Here is a 21,021-nt window from a genome sequence, read left to right on the forward strand (position 1 = left end):
CTCATGATCGTCTCTCTGTTAGCTTTTGCTTCCATCTCATGGGCATTTACTGCCTCTTCAAGAGTAACCACTTGTCCTCTCAGAGATGCATTTTCCTCGCACAGCTTTCTAACCTGAGCACAAAGTAATTATAACTAAAACATTAACACTTTCCTCTGTCTGCGCCACTCAGTCCATAGCCTGGTAGTAGAGCCTATTCTGATAAAAAATATTAAAATCATATCCCTCCATAGATCCAAGCAAAGGCAATCTTGAAACTCAGCTTGTTAGGGGCTGACTCAGTGATTAACTAAAAATTATGCACCAGGTAGACACAGGACAAGGATGATAGGAAGGAAGTTGAAGCTCCCAGAGAAAGCAACAGCCACAAGCATCAGAAAGCATGGGGAAGCACTGGAGGTGGCAGGACTGTGGAAGGAGGTGAGAACCAGCCGTGGAGCAGAAGCCTCACTCAGCCCTTCCATTCCCACCTGCTCCCGCTGCATGTGCGGAGCTATTGGCATGGTGACATGCAGAGAACACAAGACTGCTTATCAAAGGTAGCCTAAAACAAGCCGTTCACTGGTGGCTGGTACCCGTAATCCTAGCTACTCAGGGGGCGGAGATCTGAGGATCAACGGTTTGAAGTCTATGAGACTCTTACCTCCAATGAAACAGAAAAAAAGCTAGAAGTAAAACTGTGGCTCAAGTGGTAGAATGCCAGCTTTGAGCAAAAAATGCTAAGAAACAGTGCTTGGGTTCTGATTTCAAGACCCAATACTGGCACATAAAATACTTAAAGCACACATAGATACATAAACAGACAGACAGGCAGGCAGGCAGGCAGGCAGGCAGGCAGATGAAAACAAACAGAAAAATCCTGGATACTTACATTGAGGGCTAAGATTATCAGGGCATTTTGCTTCCGGTGTTATGTATTAGAATTATCCACTGGGCACATTTATAAGATTCTCAGGGAAAAACAATAAATATAGGGAGACTCCTAATCTTATCCTTATATTAATAAATATTCCTCAAACAACACATTCCTGATTTTGTGATTGCATTTGGAACTAACAGGGGAAAAAAATGTCCCAAAGACACATTAAGATTAATTCTTAGCCTGGCACTGGTGGCTCATGCCTATAATCCGAGCTACTCTGGAGGCTGGGCAGGAAAGGCTGTGAGATTCTTATCTCCAATTAACAACCAGAAAACTGGAAGTGGAGCTCAAAGTAGGAGACTGCTAGCCTTGAGAAAAAAAAAAAAAAGCTCAAGGATAGTATCAAGGCCCTGAGTTCAAGCCCCATGACAAAAAAAATACTATTAACCAATAAACAAATGCATATGGCAATGTAAATATATCTTAGGCAAAGTAAGTAAATACTTGGAGAGTGATCTCAAATAACACTTATGAGGGACGTTGGAAGTAAAGCTCAGAGCGGGTGTGGATACTTCCTGCAGGGAATGTGTGCTGTCCTTAGGTACTATCCCAGCCTCCTGCCACCCCTAGCCCCAGCACAGCACTTCTTTTCCTGTCAGAACCGTGTATTGATCATCTCTTTCATCTTCATGCAAACACCTTGGAAATGAAATCTTTCAGTGTCTCCTCGCGCGTCCTCTCGGGATCCAAGCAATCACCAAGTTGAGTTAGAAATTCCTCGTGTCTCCTGAAGTTCTCTGAGGCTTCTTTCTTAGTCTCATCTTTTTCCATTGAACACTTCCTAACAAGCAAATAATACCGCAGAAGTCAGAACTTCAGCAATTTGTGGGAAATCATTGTCATTTTCAATACAATAGTTTCCCAAACCCAGTGCAAATTATTGTCAGCCAAGCCCTGCTAGGAAGGGAGAAATGCAGAAGCAATTTTCTGCCTTCTTCAGGAACCCTCAAGGCACCTTAGACTTAGTAACAGGAGGGGAGATGTAGGCTCAGTGGCAGAGGAGAAGGGTTTCTAGACTATGTACAGATAGATAGATAGATAGATAGATAGATAGATAGATAGATAGATAGATAGATAGATAGATAGATAGATAGATAGATAAAAAGAAAAGCTAAATGCATGTTTATGTTGTCACAGTTATCACTGCACATAATATGTTTTATTGTACTGGGGTTTGAACTCAGGGCCTCATACTTGATAGACTGGCACTGTCCTATTGAAGACTCTGGTAACATTTACCTATCATCTGTCTGTCTATCATCTACTATGGTCTATCTATAAATAAAGCATTATGGAACCAAAAAAAAAAAAAGAGAAAGAAATGTACTCATTACCTGACTTACGAAATGGTAACATCTCTGTATATCACCTTTCTAATAACAATAAAAAATTAATCATAAAAAAAGAAAACCCAAAAACAAAGAACCAATATATTCCTGAGTTCCTGTTTTTAGCAAATGGAAGGTAATATTCACTCAGCGTCTTGGGCACAATGAATGCTATTGCTCTTGTTGGTTTGTTTATATCATTCAGACATTAACCCTAGGATTGCAAGCTTATGTCTCCATTTCAAAGGTCTCTAAACTACACTCACTTCTATTTATATTTCATCTGACCCAATAAAGTTTCAGGAATCTGCCCATAACCACATAAATGTACCTCCTGTCAAGCCCTACCACCTGCCATCTGTATGCACGTGTGTACACACACATACACACACACACACACACACACACGTGACAGTAAAGTCATATGTATTAATGAGATATATTTTAGAAGCAGGCAGCTCCCAATTTTGCCTCAGTGGTCATCTCTTTTCAGAACTAAGCATGGTAATCTAGGTTTCCTGAGATCTTTGCCTAAATTGGGCATCAAATCTAATGAGGAATGTTTGGGGTGGTCTGGCTTCCTGGTACTTTTATAACTAGCTTCTTAATAACTGCTTTCTTCTGTAGATTTCCGACCACCTCAGGGTTAAATCTCCATTTCCAAGAATGCACACTGCAATCCAGTTATGAATATCATCAGCATGGTGAGTGCTATAACCAAGCCTACGACAACAATCTGTTTGTTAAGATACTTGATGTTTAGAAAGAACTGAGGAAAATTGTTCAAGATTGCAAAGGTATTTGAGGCCAATAACTTTTTTTTCAGATTGGGTTTCAGGGCCAAATAGTACACAGCATTCAAAGCACATTCAAGGACAGAAACTAGTGGCTGTCAGAAATGAATGTGGCCACTAGGCTAAACTACGAAGCTTAATGGCGCCATACTTACTGTAATTGCTCCCCCAGTTCTGTGACTTTCTTCATTAGTCTCTTGCTCTCCTTGGTCGCAGTCTGAGCTGTGATTTCTATCCTGCTTTTAGAAGTGGAAAGTGCTGCTAACTCTTCCTCCAGCTCATGAACTCTGTCTCTCAACGAGGTGACAAGAGATGATTTCCTGGCATTGCTTTCTTTGTAGCTCTCCATCTCAGCCTTTAGTTCTTGACAGCAAACTTCTTTAGAAAGCATCTTAGAACGGAGGTCTCGAAGCTAATATGAAAAGGAATAGAAAGAGAAAGAAAGAAAATGGGTGTAACTGTGTACCATATAAGAAAGCTGAAACCATCTTACTTCTATACCCAATGCTGGTGGTTCGTGCCTACAATCCTAGCCATTCAGGTGGCTGAGATCTAAGGATCTCAGTTTGAATCCAGCCTTGGCAGGAAAGTCTATGGGACTCTTATCTCCAATTAACTACCAAAGAGCTGGAAGTGAAGCTGTGGTTTAAATGGTAGAGCACATTTCTTGAGTGATAAGTGTAGAAACAGTACCCAGGCCCTGAATTCAAGTCCCAATACTGGCGCACAAAAAAAAAGAAAAAGAAAAAAAATTCTCACTCTTTTCTTCATGACTTAATCCAGCTTCCTTTTCTTTTTCTCCCACTTGTATTTGTATAAGCAAATAGAAAATTGCATCTTTTTTGTCAGTTATGGAGCTAGAACTCAGGGACTAGGTGCTGTCCCTGAGCTTTTCCTGCTCAAGGCTAGTGCTCTACCACTTTGAGCCACAGTTCCACTTCTGGTTTTCTGGCGGTTCATTGGAGATAAGAGTCTCACAACCTTTCCAGCTGAGGTTGGCTTTGGACCAATCTTCAGATTTCAGCCTCCAGAGTAGCAAGGATTATAGGTGTGAGCCACCAGCAACTGGCCTAAAAAATTCCATCTTAATAACAGACTTCATACTCTTTTTCAAAACAAAATGAGCAATATCTTGGATCAACTCACAATACATGTGTGGGGACACTGCTCAAAGCCATACAGCCCTTTCCAGTGGTCACCAATTCTCTGTATTCTCATGTTGCTACTTTTACTGCTGAGAACCAGCAGTTCAAGGAATCAACAAGCCACATGGTTTGTGATTTGATATTCACAACCTTTCCCAAGTAAAGAAAGACTGTCCAGCCAATCACGTGCTCCCCTCACTTTCTAAGCCATCACTGTGAGCGAGAAGAAAACTAAACCCAGGCATGGCATGGGCGGCTCACGCTTGCAATCCTGGCTATTCAGGAGACTGAGATCACACACATATACACAGAGAATCAGCTCATCATTCAGCAGGTCCCAGCAGCCTCAGGGACAGTACTGGTCACCTCCCAGGCCAGTGTGGACTCCTCAGACCTCTGGGCAATCAGCCAATGCCTCTCAGGAGGCTCAAAGGGCCCATGGACCCCAACCTCTTTCCAGAATTTTCCCCGGCCAACAGAACTTCCCTAATGAAGGAATTCAGAATTCCCTTGTAAGAGCTCCAGACTTCGAGTGATCCACATTAAAGGAAGATATTCTAGAAGAAGCTGGAAATTTCTCCAGACAGCTTCCACAGAGGCCCTCAGGTGCCCCAGACTGTGCGAGGAGGCGGAGCTTCTGGAATGCAGGCCCACTGCCCGCTTCTACAGCGTGGCAAGGGCAGGCACGCCCCAGGAGAAGATCAGGGATAAACCTGAGGCGAAAATGTTTTTATCTGTATCCCACTATCTTGATTCCCAACTCTACATCCTGCTCACCCCCTTCTGATTGGCGAGTGTGGACTCTTACCTCAGACTGAGCGCATTCAAACTTGACCAAAGTGGCTGCAAGTTCGCTCTGAACATTTTCAGCCACATCCCAATAGCGGTTTAACTGCTCCCGGGTGACTGGGACTTCCAAAGAATGACCATAAGTGTCCTGGGGGAGATAACATTAAAGGGAATGGTAAACAAGTTTCTCTATACAGCTGCACAAACAAAGCCTAGACAGTTCCCTTTGTATTTCAATTATATCAAAAGTGCTACCCAAGACCTAGCATGATAGCTCATGCTTGTAATCTCAGCTACTTGGGAGCCAGATATTGTAAGGATCACAATTTGAGGCCAGCCCAGGCTAAAAGTTAGCAAGACCAACACGCTAGGTGGTATACACGGTAACCCCAATTTCATGGGAGGCATGGGTAGGAAGACTGTGTTCTGAGGCTGACCCAATCAAACGTGAAAGATCCTAGCTGGGCGCCGGTGGCTCACACCTGTAATCCTAGTGACTCAGGAGGCTGAGGTCTGAGGATCCCAGTCCCAAGCCAACTCCAAGCAAGAAATCCATGAGATTCTTGTCTCCAATGAATCACCAAAAAGTTAGAAGTGGAGTTGTGGCTCAAGTGGTAGAGGACTAGCCTTGAGCACAAAAGCTCAGAGACGATGCTCAGGCCCTGAATTCAAGCCCCAGGATTGGCACAGGAAGAAAAAAAAGTTCAAAAGGATGTAAAAGAAAATAACCCAAATAGACAGTAACCCAAAAGACCAGACGGACAAAGTCACATAGGAGGAAAGATGTATTGCCAGCAGAGCCAACAAGGCCAAGTTCTCATGAGAGGGGAGAGAAAATGGCACTGGCCCACCCCCTGGGCAACCCCTTTATACCATCGGGGGCTTGGGCTGTTTCACCTGAAGCTGGAGGCAGGAAGTGCCTTTCCAGTCCCTCCCACAGACAGTACTATGGAGGTGGAGGTCTCGGCCAGGCCTGCTACTCAGTGTGGGGGAGGGGCGCACAGCTCAGGGGCCCCACAGGTGCTGCTATTCAGACACTGCAATTGAGGTTCTGCTATTGAGGTGAGGGAGGGGCTCAGGGGCAGGAAAGGGCATTTGTCATCTTACAGGAGGCGGCCCAGGAACCAATGACGCGCTCACTCTAGACACTAGTGGGATCTGACATAGACAGACAATCATTGCCAGTCTGGGAAATATCACAAAACCCTGACTCGTGACAAAAATAAGAGGGTGGGGTGAGGCTCAGAGGTATGACTGAAAAACTAGATCCTTTCATTTTGAGACACCAATGGTCACAATTCTGGTGAGCTGACTGAGTCAGATTCAGGGGTTATTTAAGAGACCCTATCTCAACGAAGAGCTGAACACAGTGGCACATGCCTCTAGCTACAATGGAAAACCTAAAATACCCAGATAGCACACAGGGACAGAGCCAGGCAGAAAGTGAGGGCTTCTCCCCAAAACAGCCAGCGGGAGGAGAGGAGGGAGGGGAATAAAAATCAACGGAAGGCACCTCTCGGTAGTTAGAACTCCGGCTGGTAAGTGCAAGGCCCTGAGTTCAAACCTCAGTCTTAACCAAAATAAGAGTAAGTTGATAATTATAATAATAATTATAATCAAAACTCCATACCGGGAAGATCACTCCTATATTTGGAGGTAAGCCCTTGACCCACGGGGTAATGCCCATAAATTTTACTTTGTAAAGCTTCAGTTTTTGCCCTTGACAGCTCACTAAACTATTGCGGCAAAAGAAACACATGAGGCAGGCACCCACACCCGTGGGGCGAGATTGGGCGGGGGGGGGGGGGGCTGGTGGGTGGTCTTTGTGACAGTCCTGTAAGGAAAGCGTTGGTTTGAAGGAGATCACACGGAGGAGAATTTCCTGTTCCTCTCAGCAGCCCCCAGGGACACATCTGGTTCACGGGCAGAAACCTTTACATGACCAACTGCTCAACTGCTGCTTGACACACTCCTGAAGCAGCCTCACCAAGCCTACAACTTGACAACAAGGGTTGCTATGACTCGTGTGAGGCAATCCACAAAACCCCAAAGCAACTCTCCCGAGCGCTTAGGAATCACCAGCATTTGCCAGTCACAACATGTCCAAGGAGACGGCGGACAGCAGACAGCAGAACACGCACAGCCCAGGCCTCGGTGCGGAACGCCAGCCGGCCCTCCCCCCACAGGAGTCGCCACCACAGGCCCTGTCCCACGCACGGCCGGCCACTTGGGAAGCGTCTATCCTCATCTGTCATCAGGAAAATAGGCTTCCCAATCGCTGTGATCATTTCTTCCCCAATACCTTTCTTTAGGAAGTGATGTACTCGTATCATTATATCTCCTTCTAACAAAAACTACTGCAGCAGAGCGCTGGTGGCTCACACCTAGGAATCCTAGCTACTCAGGAGGCTGAGATCTGAGGATCAAGATTTGAAGCCAGCCAAGACAGGAAAGACTGCCTCCCAGTAACCAGCAAAATGCTAAACTGGAGGTGTGACTCAAGTGGAAGAATGCCAGTCATGAATGAAACACTGAGCAAGAGCACAGAGTTGAAGTCCCAGTACCAGCACGCACGTGCACTTGCACACATACAGAGATACACACACACACACACTTTAGATCCACAGTTTGATACTTGAGGTCATAAAACCCACAAAAGAGGAAGAACTCTACTGTACATATTTCCTAAAAACATATTCAGAAACAGAAAAAGAGGCCTGACAGAACATATTACTACTGGAGAAGAGTACTGACAGGATAGGGGTGCTAGTCTTAGATCTGGGGTACTCAGGTAATGATTCATTTTTTCCATAAAAATGTGCTTCTAGGTTATTGGTACAATTATATGTAAATTAGAGAAAGCATCAGTAACTGAGGTTACCTCTGGGTTGTAGGGGTACCCTTCATCATATTTCCAAACCCTTTACAATGACCATGTAATTTCATAACGACAAATAACATCCTCCCCTTAAATTTCAGAAAAGTGACAAAAACTGCCAGCCTGCCATGGGGTGCAGCTGCAAAGACCATCATGTGGGTGACAAAGAAATGACTGGAACTGACGCAGGCTGGAGTCTAGAAGCTGACACTGCGGAGAGCGGCTCTCCGTGAAGCCCTCCTGCAGCTCATAAAATCTGAGAAAATTCTTCAACTTTTCTTGTAAGTATTAAACAATCTTCACTTTCAAAAAAAAGAGATTGATTTTCTTACCCTATTAAAGATTCAGGAGTGCATCCATTCGCCCTCACATGAGCACAATCTAAGTGATTAGGTACCTTCATGCTAACCCATAAAGCAATTTTATATTAATTTCCCAGAACCAACTACCTATGATTCGATTCTGCTACTGATATTATTATGATAATGAGGGAAATTGCCTCCCAGGGCGGCTTACAGTCCTGACAGCATAAAGGATGGTTTCAAAGCTCGGTGGCATAAAGCAGAGATAAGCTTATTCATAATTTAGTACACAATGTGTGCCATTATCTGACCTGCGGACAATGTCTTGGGCCGGTCCTGCTACTGGGGTGTTTAGCTGTCTTATTATCCTATGGACAAAAAAGAAGTAGAAGAAAATCACTTCCCTGACACGCAAAAGCTCCCCAGCCATTCCGTGCTCAGCTTCCATCCCATAACTCACGTCTTCTTTGTTCCAGCATCATTCCTTGTAGGTATACAGCTCTATGCCTGCAGATGCTACCATCATCATCATCATCATCATCATCTCTCTCCCTCTCCCTCTCCCTCCCTCCCCCATCACATGGTACCCTATAAATATGCATACTTTAGTAGACAAAACTAGATTTAAACAAAATCAGACGAAAACTAGATTTAAACTTTTGAAAGTGACTTTTCTTTTCTTCTGTTTTGTGGTTTTGTTTCTCTTTTTGGTGGTACTTGGCCTCATACTTGCTAAGTAGGTGCTCTATCACTTGAGCCACTCTGTTAACCCCTCCTTGTGTATAGTTTATTTTAAAGATAAGATCTCGCCAGGCCCTGGTGACTCAGCCTAGGTACTCATGAGGCTGAGATCTGAGGATCGAGGTTCGAAGCCAACCAGGACAAGGAAGTCCTTGAGACTCTCATCTCCAATAAACTACTCAGAAAAAGCAAGAAGTGGCATTATGGTTTAAGTGGTAGAGTACTAGCCTTGAGCACAAAGAAGCTCAGGGACAGTGCCTATGGCCTGATTTGAAGCCCCAGGACAGGCAAACAAACAAATAGATAGGTAAATAAATAAGGTCTCACTTTATGTCTAGGTTGACCAGGACTTTAAGCCTTTTTGTTGTTGTTGTTGTTGTTGTTGGCCATGGGGCTTGAACTCTGGGCCTGGGTGCTGTCCCTCAGCTCTTCAGCTCAAGGCTAGCACTCTACCACTTGAGCCACGGCGCCACTTCCAGTTTTTCTGGTGGTTTATTGGAGATAAGAGTCTCATGGAGTTTCCTGCCCAGACTGGCTTTGAACCGCGATCCTCAGATCTCAGCCTCCTGAGTAGCTAGGATTACAGGCGTGAGCCACCCGTGCCCAGCTTGGATTTTGATTCTTATATTTGGGCTTCCTGATCCTTTAGGATAGCAGACATGCACTGGCATACCCAGCTGCTGGTCGAGATGGAGTTTCTAGAACTTTTTACTTGATTCCTTAAGTAAGTTAGTGATAATTGAGAACATGGGATTTGGGTTTGGGTTTTGTTTTGACAACTGGTTCTGGAAATTTTCTTTTCTTTTTTATCATCTTTAAGTATTTGTACAAAGGAGTTGCCATTTAACAAAGTAGTTTATGACTATAATGCATCTTGATCAAAGTCACGTCTGTCAACATTCTCACTCATTGTTCCCACCTTCTCCTTCCCTCACTTTTCTTCATTTTGTAGGATACACATTGAATCCATGACTGAACACATGTGTAAGAGTCCAACTTACTTGGCTCTAAGTTGCCACATACTATTCATTCTATATTAAGACAAGAAACTGAACACAGCTGGGCACCAGTGGCTCAAGCCTGTAGTCCTAGCTACCTATGAGGCTGAGATCTGAGGTTTGCAGTTCAAAGACTGTGAGACTGGAGAAAAGAATCTCCAGTTGACCAACAAAAAATTGTGTGACTGGTGATGTAGCTCAAGTGGTAGAACACCAGCCTTGAGCAAAAAGCAAAGTGAGATGTGAGGCCTTGATTTTGGTTACTACCACCACGTGCATGAGCAAGTACATGCACACACGCGCACGCACACACGCGCACACACACACACACACACAGAGCTGAATATTTTGCCTGTGAACGATTACTGCCTGCAGAAACAACAGGAAACCCTGAACTTGAACATCAGAAGAACTCAGACAAAGCAGAAAGCTGAACGCAGCAAAACTTGGCGTGTATTTGTTTTGACAATGTTTTGACTAGATTTGGGGACAGAAACTTCACTGAAAAAAAATGAACCAAATATAAATAATGCTGTAGCCAAAATATAAAGTGTCTTCAAGGTTTAAAACAGGAATTCAATCATTTTAGTTTTTTTTAACTAACTATTAAGAAGACCTCCAATGAACCAGAGAGAAACAGACTCTAAGTAATTTCTGATGGACTATATCATGGCTTTCTCTTCCTGGGTGGCCATTAGCCTCTGTCCAAAAAAAAAAAATCAATCAAAATGCTGCCACTGGGTCTTTCTAGTACATGTCTTCTGTTGGAAGGCTTCCATGGCCTCCAGCATATACAAACTCCTGGGAGCCTCCAATCCCACAGCCTCCTAGTTTGGAAAACACAGAGATTGTTAAAAAAAAAAAAAAAAAAAAAGCTTGGTGCAATGGAAGCCAATCACTCACTTTAGAGAGGAATCGATCTTTAACCCCTCTGTACAAGTTCATGCACAAACTGGGAGAATTTAGGGTTCGCACTCCTCTATGGTGATCCCACAACAAATTGATAAAAAGTAGATCTGAAAGCCTCCATGAAGCAGAGAATGCGCGTGCCCATGCTCATGAGAACAGATGAGCAAGCACCCGTTTAGGGACCCCAACTTTGCAAAGGATGGGTCCATTGCCTCCCTGATCCTCACAGCTCTTCCCCAGGACCCGTGTCCTACCTTCCCCATGCGCTGTGATATGGAAAGTTGCAGAGAAAACGGGTATCAAAGAAAGTACCACTCAATCAAGCAAGGCCCAGTACCTGTGCACACTGGTAAATAATTCTCTTACTCTCACAATTTGAGGCTCTCTCAATCATTTTCCTCTGTCCCGCTTCCTGTAGGACTTGAAGGATAGAAACCTTCCAAGGCCCCAGCTGACCTCTCCCAGAAAGCTTCCCATGCTTCCGTGCTTCTCACACGACCCTTAGCACAGGCTGAGAGCCAAGCATCAGTGTGAGCAGGTGTTCGGTCTCCTTCCCTCAAAACACTGTGATTAGCAGGGCACCTGTGGCTCATGCCTAACATCCTAGCTGCTCAGGATGCTGAGGACTAAGGATCAAAGTTCAAGGCCAGCCAAGGCAGAAAAGTCTATGAGACTCTTATGTCCACTTCACCAACAAAAAAGCCAAAAGTGGAGGTGTGTCCCAACTGTTAAGAGTGCCAGTCTGCCAGTCTTGAAAGAAAACAAACTAAGCAACAACACTGGTATAAGCCCCAGTATATTTATATTCATTCTCTCTCTCTCTTGGTCTCTCTGTCTCAGTCTCTGTCTCTGTCTCTGTCTCTCTCTCTGTCACTCTCTCTCTCTCATACACACACACACACACACACACACACACACCTGTAATGTTTGCTAAGTCAGATCTAGCACTTATGTAAGAACTCACAATGTAAATGCTCAGCAATTATTTGTTCAGTTAGGGCAATCAATGCATGCTCCTTCTGCTCCATCTACTCTTCCCAATGGACTGATTGGTGATGGGTGAGTGCTGATATTCTAGGCCCCACTCCACAGTCTCGTCCCATTCCTGGGACACCTAATGCCACTGGCCACATGGCTGATGTCCACCGAGGCCTGCCCTCAGGAGATGGGCCGGCTGGAGAAGATCCACAGCTTCTCCCGCGGTAAGGAGCAGCCTGCTGGCCACTGTAGCGGCCTGTGTCTTCTGAAGACCACTAACAAACAGAAGCAGAGTAGTACCGTGTGAGTACGATCTCTGGCAGGAGGAAGACTGACTTCTTTGACTGGTAAAATGACACCGTTATCTCCCATACTGCACCCCAAAGGCCCTCCTGGGTTCTGTCATCTTACTATGCAAAAACAGGCCCAAATTCTAGAGAATGACTTTGACTTCCTTCCGGAGATTCAAGTCTGTTCCTTATCCAATGTCAAAACAAGAAACAAAAAAGAAGGGAAAGAAGAGAAGGAGGGAGAGCAGGAAGAAGAAGAAGAGGAGGAAAGGGAAATAAATGTCAGAATTGAAGGAGAGGAAGCAGAGAATGGTACCGTCTTGAGTGACGAAGCCGAGTGAGAGTGTGAGGCCCTGAGTTCAAGTCCCAGTATCAAAAAAAAAAAAAGATTCCAAGTATCCAAATGAGCCAGGTGCCCATGGCTCACACCTGTCATCCTAGCTACCCAGGAGGCTGAGATCTGAGAATGACAGTTCAAAGCCAACCCAGGCAGGAAAATCCGTGAGACTCTTATCTCCAATAAACCAGAAAACCGGACGTGGCGCTGTGGCTCAAGTGGTAGAGCACTAGCCTTGAGCTGAAGAGCTGAGGGACAGCGCCCAGGCCCAGAGTTCAAGCCCCACAACCAACAAAAAAAAAAAAAAGAAGAGAAGGAGGAGGAGGAGGAGGCGGCCGCCATTGCATCAGGAGTTAGAACCCCAACATATGACTTTGAACATTTAATCCGCAACAGGCTGCCTGTTGGGCTGTGGGAAAAGGTAAACCCACAGCCAGGGATGTGAGGGCACTGGGGATTGAGACCCATGTTCTACTTGGCAGCGAATCACCTTGATTTCTTCCTACTTCCTTATCTGCACACTCCAAGCATGGCAACGTCCAGAGGCTTCTGGAACCAAAGAACAGCTTGACTTCCACTATTACGCTGACACATGTAAAGGAGAATCTCTCCCATCCATTCAGTATCAGAAAGCCACTCCCCATACGTGTTCTAGAGTGGTATCAGATTTGGTCTTATTTCTAGAGCTGTTGTAAAGTAACTCTGTAAATTAACTTCATATTTTCTCTTCCTCTCCCTTCTTCCTTCCTCTCTCCTCTTTCTCCTCTCTCTCTCACCCCTCCTCCCAGAGAGAGAGGTTGAAGCAGGGAGGTTATAGTGTAACCCAGGCTGGCCTCAAACTAGTGATCCTCCTCCCTCAGTCTCCCTAGTGCTGGGATTACAGTTGTGTGCCTCCATGCCTGGCTTTTTCTCTCTTCTAATGCAATTTAGAGAAGCAGAGAATGTGAACACTTGTATTCAAACCAACAGTCCAGATCGGGGCTGATGCTCCCATTTTCACAAAGAGGCCTAGAGGCTTAGCAACTCTCCCAGTGTCTTCCATGCAGCAGATGCTGGGTAGCCTATGGCTTTCACTAAGAAGTCATAAATGAAGCATGCACAAACTCCTGTCATGACTTCAACCCAAAAAGAAAATGATCACTCCAAATGAACATGTGACACTTTTATCTTGACAGCTGTCAGAGAGCTCAACACTCAATTTAGTGAAACAATTTCATCAATTTATATAATTTTCCTAGCATATCTAGCTCTCCACCAAATGGCCCTATCTTGTCTCTCCCCAAATCTCTGTGTTATGTATCTTTCTCTTATAAATCTAATTATTTTAGGAGTGATGACTAGTTTATTAATACTGAAAAACGTCAAATGCAAATGAAATTAACATAAACCAGACACAGGAGAGCCTAAATACCATGTGATCTACATAACAAAATCAGTCAATTTTAGCATCAAGACCATTTAAGTCTCTTTACTTTCTACCACTGAGCCACCTTCCCAGCCAGTCTCTTTACTTTCTGATTCATACTTTTGTCAGGACAATAAGGATTTCCTCAGTAAATTGATGTTCTTACTGGGTGCTTACAACAGGAAGAATTTACTCCCTCATATCCTTTCTATTACCCTATCTTCTCACCCCAATTAACATATTAAAATCCAATGCTCATTTTAAAAAAAAATTCCTCCTTGGGAGCAGGGTGTGATGCACACCTATAATCCCAGCCTTGGGAGACTGAGGCAGGCGGATCTTGAGTTTGGATTAGATAGCTAGCCTTATCATAGCAATTGCCAGGCCGGGCTGGACTGCACAGTGAAACTGTCTCAATAACAATGATAATAACAGCAACAACAAGATTAATACTCATCAAATAACGCTTCCCACTGTCTCCCTGGAGTGCTTCTGATTCTGCGGCCTTCCTTCAGGCCCTGCAGGCCTCAGCGCTGCATCCACCTCTGAAAGGGATTCCAGCAATTTCCATCAGCCTGCTCTCCCCCCGGGTTCTCCACCTCCACCAGCAGGGCCTTTTCCTCTCTGCCCCTTGGGTCCCTCGTTCCCACCTGACAGCCCCAGTCTCCTGGTCTCCACCCAGGAGGACCCTGTCCTCCCTCCCTGTCCTCCCTGCGGCCTCGACCTTCCCGTGGGCACCTGACACCTAGCACTTCCTGGGAGCCCTCCTTACTTGGTGCCCTCCCTCGGCCCCTCTGCCCTGCAGCCCACCTTCCTCAGCTTGAGGATCTGCTGGACTGTTCCCCAGATCTCCTTCCCCTTCCGGGCAATTCCCAGCTCTTGTGTGAGTTCCAACACTTCCGGTCTCTGATGGCTTCCAGCCTCTGAAGCTTCTCCAGCCACGCAGGTGCATTCCCAACTACCTGCCCCACCTCCAAACCAGCAGCAGCCGTGCCCCAGCTGGCTCAGGATGGCTTCCTTCCATCCCACCCCTGGCCTGCTAGAGCACCCCCGGGTCATTGGGCCTTTCCCTCCAGACCCTCCCCTGATCTAACACATTTCCTAAAGCCACGCTTGCTGTCTCCCATAGTTTGCCAATGAACCTGTGGGACTCCACCAGTAAAAGCACCTTCTGCTTTCTAACCCCATTTGTTGTCTGGCATATCACTTTTTCTTAACATTTTTACTTCCATCAGTAGAAAACTTGCAAGAATAATCTAGTGAACTCAAGAATAGTTTACACATATCATCAACCATTATGAGAACATTTTACTGCATGTGACTGACTCCTTTCTCTGGGTGAACATTGCAGTTATGATTGCTGAATCATGTGTGAGCAATTTGCACACAACCATGGCCCTTTCCCCCTTAAAGTGCTCCAGGATGGCGTTCCCAACAGCACACAGTCATCAACATCAAGAGATTTCACAATAATACACATTACTCACTACTTATCCAGATAGTGTTCCTCCAGGCAACAAAAAGGCCCAGCAGTTCATGCCTGCAATCTTAGCTAATCAGAAGGCTGGGATCTGAGGCCTGCAGTTCAAAGCCAGCCTCAGCAGGAAAGTCCATGAAACTTTTATCTCTAATTAACTACCAAAAAAGCCAGAAGTGGAGCTGTGCCTCAAGTGTAGAGCACTAGCCTAGAGTGAAAAACCTCAGGACCAGTGTCCAGGCACTGAGTTCAAGTCCCAGGATCAGCACCAAAAGAAGAAGAAGAAAAACCACCACCACCACCTTGCTTGTGGCTATCAAGTACGGTAGTTTCTCAGTTTATCTTTGTCTTTCAAGGCATCAGTGATGAAATAAACCAGTACGATGCTGCTCGAGTGAAACACTGAGAAAGAACATGGCACTCACAAAGAACTGTCACAGTGATGAGCCTGACTCTTCATTAGAGACAGGACTAGCCCGGTGCCTGTGGCTCATGCCTATAATCCTAGCTTCCCAGGAGGCTGAGATCTGAGGATCGCGGTTCAAAGCCAGACCAGGCAGGAAAGTCCGTGAGACTGTTATCTCCAATGAACCACCAGAAAACCAGAAGTGGGGCTGTGGCTCAAGTGGTAGAGTGCTTGCCTTGAGCTAAAGAGCTGAGGGACAGCACCCAGGCCCAGAGTTCAAGATCCATGACCGACAAAAAAAAAAAAAAGTTGGTGTATTTAAAAGAGTGGTTTGTAAGCAAGGCAAGAGTATGAGGCCCTGAGTTCAAACCCCATTACTGGCGCAAGGAACAGAGAGAGTGGTGTGTCGGATGCTTCAAAGCCTATGGAAGTCCTGTGTGTGTCCCCCCTTTCTCTTTCTCTCTCTCTCGTTTTTGTCAGTCGTGAGGCTTGAACTCTGATCCTGGGTGCTGTCCCTTGGCTCTTCAACTCAAGGATAGTGGTCTACCATTTGAGCCACAGCGCCACTTGCGGTTTTCTGGTAGTTTATTGGAGATAAGAGTCCCACGGAGAAAAAAAAAAAAAAGAACGTATTTTTCAAATATAAATTTTTTTTTAAAAAAAGAGTCTCACGGACTCCTGCCCAGGCTGGCGTTGAACCATGATCCTCAGATCTCAGCTGAGTAGCTAGGATTACAGGCGTGAGCCACGGGCGCCCGGCTTAAATACACCAACTTTTTATGCACTTGTCCTTGCTGTGCGTAAGAGCACCCCCTCCCCGAGGGCTGTAGCTCAAGGCAGACTCTGTCCGCAACCTCGATTGAACAGCCAGCTCTCCAGAGCCTGGCCACGCAGAGCCTGCCCGGCACCTGCTCCCGGCTTCAGCTCACCAAGCTGCTGTGTTCTCTTGTCAAAGCATTTAATCACTCCCTGAAATTACTTTATCTGTTGAAGCTCTTTATCTCCTCGCCTTACTGGGCTATAACCCTGGGGAGAAGGGGAGTCCAAGCACAGAGCCCCAGCCTCCAAATGTCTAACGTGCATGAGGAGCTCTGTGCTTGCCACGGCTGGGGGTGTAACGTGGCCTGCTGCGCCTCACGTGTCTTACTAACATCTCTTTTTTCCCATCTTTTCTTTATTATTATCTTGAAGTAGTTGCACAAAGCAGTTTCTGAATACAATGCATCTTGATCAATGCTAACTTCTCATTTTTTGCTTATTTCAGGGATCAACACAAGATCTCAATATCAAAGATTTCCTTTGGGAAATTCTACTATCCATTTCCTTTACCCCAAGTAGCATAGATTTGGGGAAACGTCATCATTATACTCAAGTCTTAAGACGCTTGGCAGGTACACTGATGCATATATATATATATATATACATACATATATATAAGCCTTATATATATGCAAATGCATGCTGAAGAAGCATGTGTGTGTGTGTGTGTGTGTGTTTGTGAAGAAATGTCATAGGGCATAAGAGGAAAAGCAGGGTGCAGGGGGTAGAGCAAAAAAACTATAGGTTTCTGATAGAAAAATGAAATGTTTCTAAGATAACCCTCCATTGACTGCCAATGTATGTATTAGAATGTATGTTTCAGACAATGGCTTCAGTTGAAATTTATGATAAAGTTACAACTCAGTTCTAATGTGGATTAAATGCTCCACATAACAATTTTTTAAAAAATCAGAGTAGTAGATTCAATGAAAAAGTCACCTCAGTTATGAGAGCTATATTCCAGATACTTATTTTTATAAGACTGGCACATTCTCACTTAGGAGACTTTATCTGAAGAGTTATTCCAACTTGCATTCTTAGTTTGAGAAGCAATATTTGTTTTTTTAAGGAATATTTGCACTTGTAGACTTTGAAGCTGCAATCATTAGAAGCTATAATCAGATGAATAAGAGAAAGACTGAGGTGCTCTGGTCTGCTTCAGCGTTGCAGTTGAACTTCTGCACCCTTACATCAAAGCCAATAAAGCACCAGTTTCAAAGGAAGAAAGTTGGAAGCAAAACAAAGAAAGAAAGAAACCTTGAGTTGAAGAACATAACATAAATAATTCTTGCTGCAGCAAATGGTACTGCCTTTCTCAATTAAAAGGAATTTTGTTGTCCTTGAACCTGGGGGGAAAAGTAAGACTATCATCAGTCAAATTAATTCAAGTACAAAGTAAGAAGTATTCACTATTGTTTGAAATACACTACACATTCTAGTAACACACACACACACACACACACACACACACACATACACACACACACACACCCTCTTTTAAAAATGCAACTAAAAACTCTCTGTTTGCTGTCCAAAACTTCTCCCCTACCTGCTCTTTGAAGGTTTATCTCAGTCTGCATTCTAAAGCCAGCTGGTCAAAGAATAGATGCCAAGAGAAATTAAATGTAATAGTGAAAACAGAAAAGTAAAATGTCTGAGTAAACTGGTCATTTTAACACTTTTTACTCTGAAAAAATTTAGATACGGAAAAATTGCAAAAACTAGAACAGTTTCTACATATACCTCACCCCACACCTCCCTAACATTGGCATCTGCCATTACCATACTTATTCCAACCAAGGAACCACACTACTGTATCATTATTACCATACTATTAACTAAACCTTATTCCAATTTCACCATTTGTTCTACTAAAGTCCATTTTCTGATCAGGACTCTGCATTTCCATACTGCATGCAATTTTCATGGTTGATTATTTGTAGAACATAAATGTTTTTAATTTAGAACAAGGAGAAATCATCAAATTATTCATCTAATTCTTTTTTTTTTGGTGCCACTACTGGGTCAAATTCTGGGCCTAGGGGCTATTCCTTACCTTTGTTGCTCAAGATTGGTGTTTTAACACTTAAGTCTCGCCTCCACTTCCAGCTTTTTGCTGGTTAATAGAAGATAAGAATCTCTCAGTCTTTTCTGCTCTGTTGTCTAAAAACTCCGATCCTCAGATCTCAGTCTCCTGAGTACCTAGGATTACAAGCATATGCCACCAGCACCCATCTTCTCTCCATTTTTGTTCTTTTATTCTGAGGTTATGGTATTAGGTTCATATCTAATATATACATATATATATAATTGTTTAAATTTCTTTGTTGTTGTTATTAGTCATGGGGCTTGAATTCTGGGCCTGGGCACTGTCCCTGGGCTCTTCAGCTCAAGGCAAGCATTCTACCACTTGAGCCACAGCACCACTTCCAGCTTTTTCTGTTTATGTGGTACCAGCAAGGCAAGCATTCTACCACTGAGCCATATTCCCAGCCCTATCTTTCTTAATGAATGGAAATTTTATAATTTTGTGATGACTGTTTACTTCTAATTATATTTTGCATTTTGTGCAATTTTAATTTTGTATTTTGTATAATACTAGCATGATAATGAGTTTTGTGTTGTTAGTTGCCTGGTATATCTTTTCATGCAATTTTTCTCTCATCCTTTCTATACTCTTTTGTCTAGCTGTATCTTTCATTAATAACATGTACATGAATATTTTTTAAAAGTCTGACTGTGTCAGTTAATTGAGCATTTAGCCCATGTATTTATTATCATTAGTGTTACATGCATATTGCCTTCAACTACAATTCTGTGCTTTTTCCCCTTCTCTGTTTCTTTTCCTTGAATTTTTTTCTTTATATCTGGAAAACAGAGTAATCTCACAAAGTTATATGGAGACATGTAATCAGAATCACGTTTTCTTTAATTTTGACAAAAAGGAGGAAGAAAAAAATAGAGCAGAAAAAAAACCCTAGAGGAGTGAGGAAATTATTCTTTAAAAAGCAGAAATAGAGTCAGGTATACCTGTAATCCCAGAATTCACAGGCTAAGGCAAGAGAATAGGAGTCTGAAGGTAGCCTGAGCTACATAACAAGAATACTATTCCATACCCACTAGAATGGTGACCACACACACACACACACACACGGTACCAAAATGGGAGCAAGGATATGGAAAATTTGGAAACTTTGTACATTGCTGGTAGAAATTATAAAACCATATACCACCATAGAAAATAGCATAGCAATTTCTTAAAAAATAAAAATAGAACTACCACATGATCCAGCAATTCCACTGATACATATGTAGATATACATATGTAAATATACATATCTATACACACACATATATATACATATCCAGAAGCATTAAAGGCATCACTTTCCAAGGAGATACTTATTGGCCTAAGCATGCAATGATTATCATTCTGCCTTAAAAACACGCCACATCGTACATGACCCTTGAGGACATCCCTTTGGATGAAATACGCCCGTTACAAGGACAAGTGCAATCCGATTCTGTTTGTGAGAAGTACCTAGAGTCAGATCCATGGAAACTAGAAGCACGGTGGCGGTTCTCTGGGGCTACAGAAGGGAGGTGCACTGTTTAATGAGCACAGGGCTTCAGTTTTGCAAGATGAACAAATAGACAAGGATGGCGGTAAATGGTTGCACAATCTGAAAATGTACTTAATGCCCCTGAGCTGCATATTTACAAATGGGTGACACTGTGTATTTTGTTTTATTTGTGCCAGTACTGGGGCTGGAACCCAGGGCCTGTGCACTGTCCTTAGTTGTTGTTATTGTTTTCACTAAAGGCTGGCATTCCATCATTTGAGACACAGCCTCACTTTCAGCTTTTTTGGTAGTTGATTGGTGATGAAAGTTTCACGGGCTTGCCTGCGTAGGCTGACTCTGAACCGGGATCCTCAGATCTCAGCCTCCTGAGTAGCTAGGATTACAGGCATGAGCCACCAGTGCCTGGAATTTTATGTTAACTGTTCTTAAAACTTTTTTTTTTAAAGGCGAACCCATCTTGCTGTGCTGCCCAGGCTCCTCCTTCCTCAGCCTCCCACATAGTTGGGCCTACAGTGACATATCACCAGGCCCACTTTGAGAAAGTCAAAATGCAGAAAGGGAAACAGATCTTTCTTCTATTATGTTGATACTTGATGGGTTAAGAGATTTTATTGCTATGTTAAGAGGCTGCATTGCTGTTTGTTTTTGTTTCTCATAATGATCCAGTCCTGTTTTACAAAGAGGAAAGGAACTTGCTCTGTTTCCCAACTAAGGCTTGTATTGGAGTCAACATTTTGATTCAGGATCAGTAAGCAAAACAGTGGGTGAGCCACCATTTGTCGTAGGCCTAACACCAAATCTAAATCATTTTTCTCTTAATTACTTCAATGGCTTTTTTTTGTTGTTTTTTGTTTTTTTGTCGGTTGTGGGGCTTGAACTCTGGGCCTGGGCGCTGTCCCTCAGCTCTTCAGCTCAAGGC

At 43.8% G+C, this 21,021-nt stretch overlaps 1 protein-coding gene across 1 annotated transcript in view; it reads right to left on the reverse strand.

Annotated features, from left to right (window-relative positions):
- Positions 1–7,311, reverse strand: part of Ccdc170 (coiled-coil domain containing 170) — a 51,694-nt gene extending 44,383 nt beyond the window's left edge. The window contains exons 1-6 of the mRNA XM_013026929.1: positions 7,058–7,311; positions 6,609–6,714; positions 4,998–5,126; positions 3,200–3,456; positions 1,562–1,703; positions 2–113 (exon numbers count right to left, since the gene is read on the reverse strand). Of these exons, the coding sequence (XP_012882383.1) occupies positions 2–113; positions 1,562–1,703; positions 3,200–3,456; positions 4,998–5,126; positions 6,609–6,714; positions 7,058–7,311 (1,000 nt within the window). The remainder of the gene's footprint in view (position 1; positions 114–1,561; positions 1,704–3,199; positions 3,457–4,997; positions 5,127–6,608; positions 6,715–7,057) is intronic.
- Positions 7,312–21,021: the final 13,710 nt, after the last annotated feature.

This window comes from Dipodomys ordii, unplaced genomic scaffold (assembly GCF_000151885.1).
Source record: "Dipodomys ordii isolate 6190 unplaced genomic scaffold, Dord_2.0 Scaffold98, whole genome shotgun sequence".
NCBI classification, from domain to species: Eukaryota; Metazoa; Chordata; class Mammalia; order Rodentia; family Heteromyidae; genus Dipodomys; species Dipodomys ordii.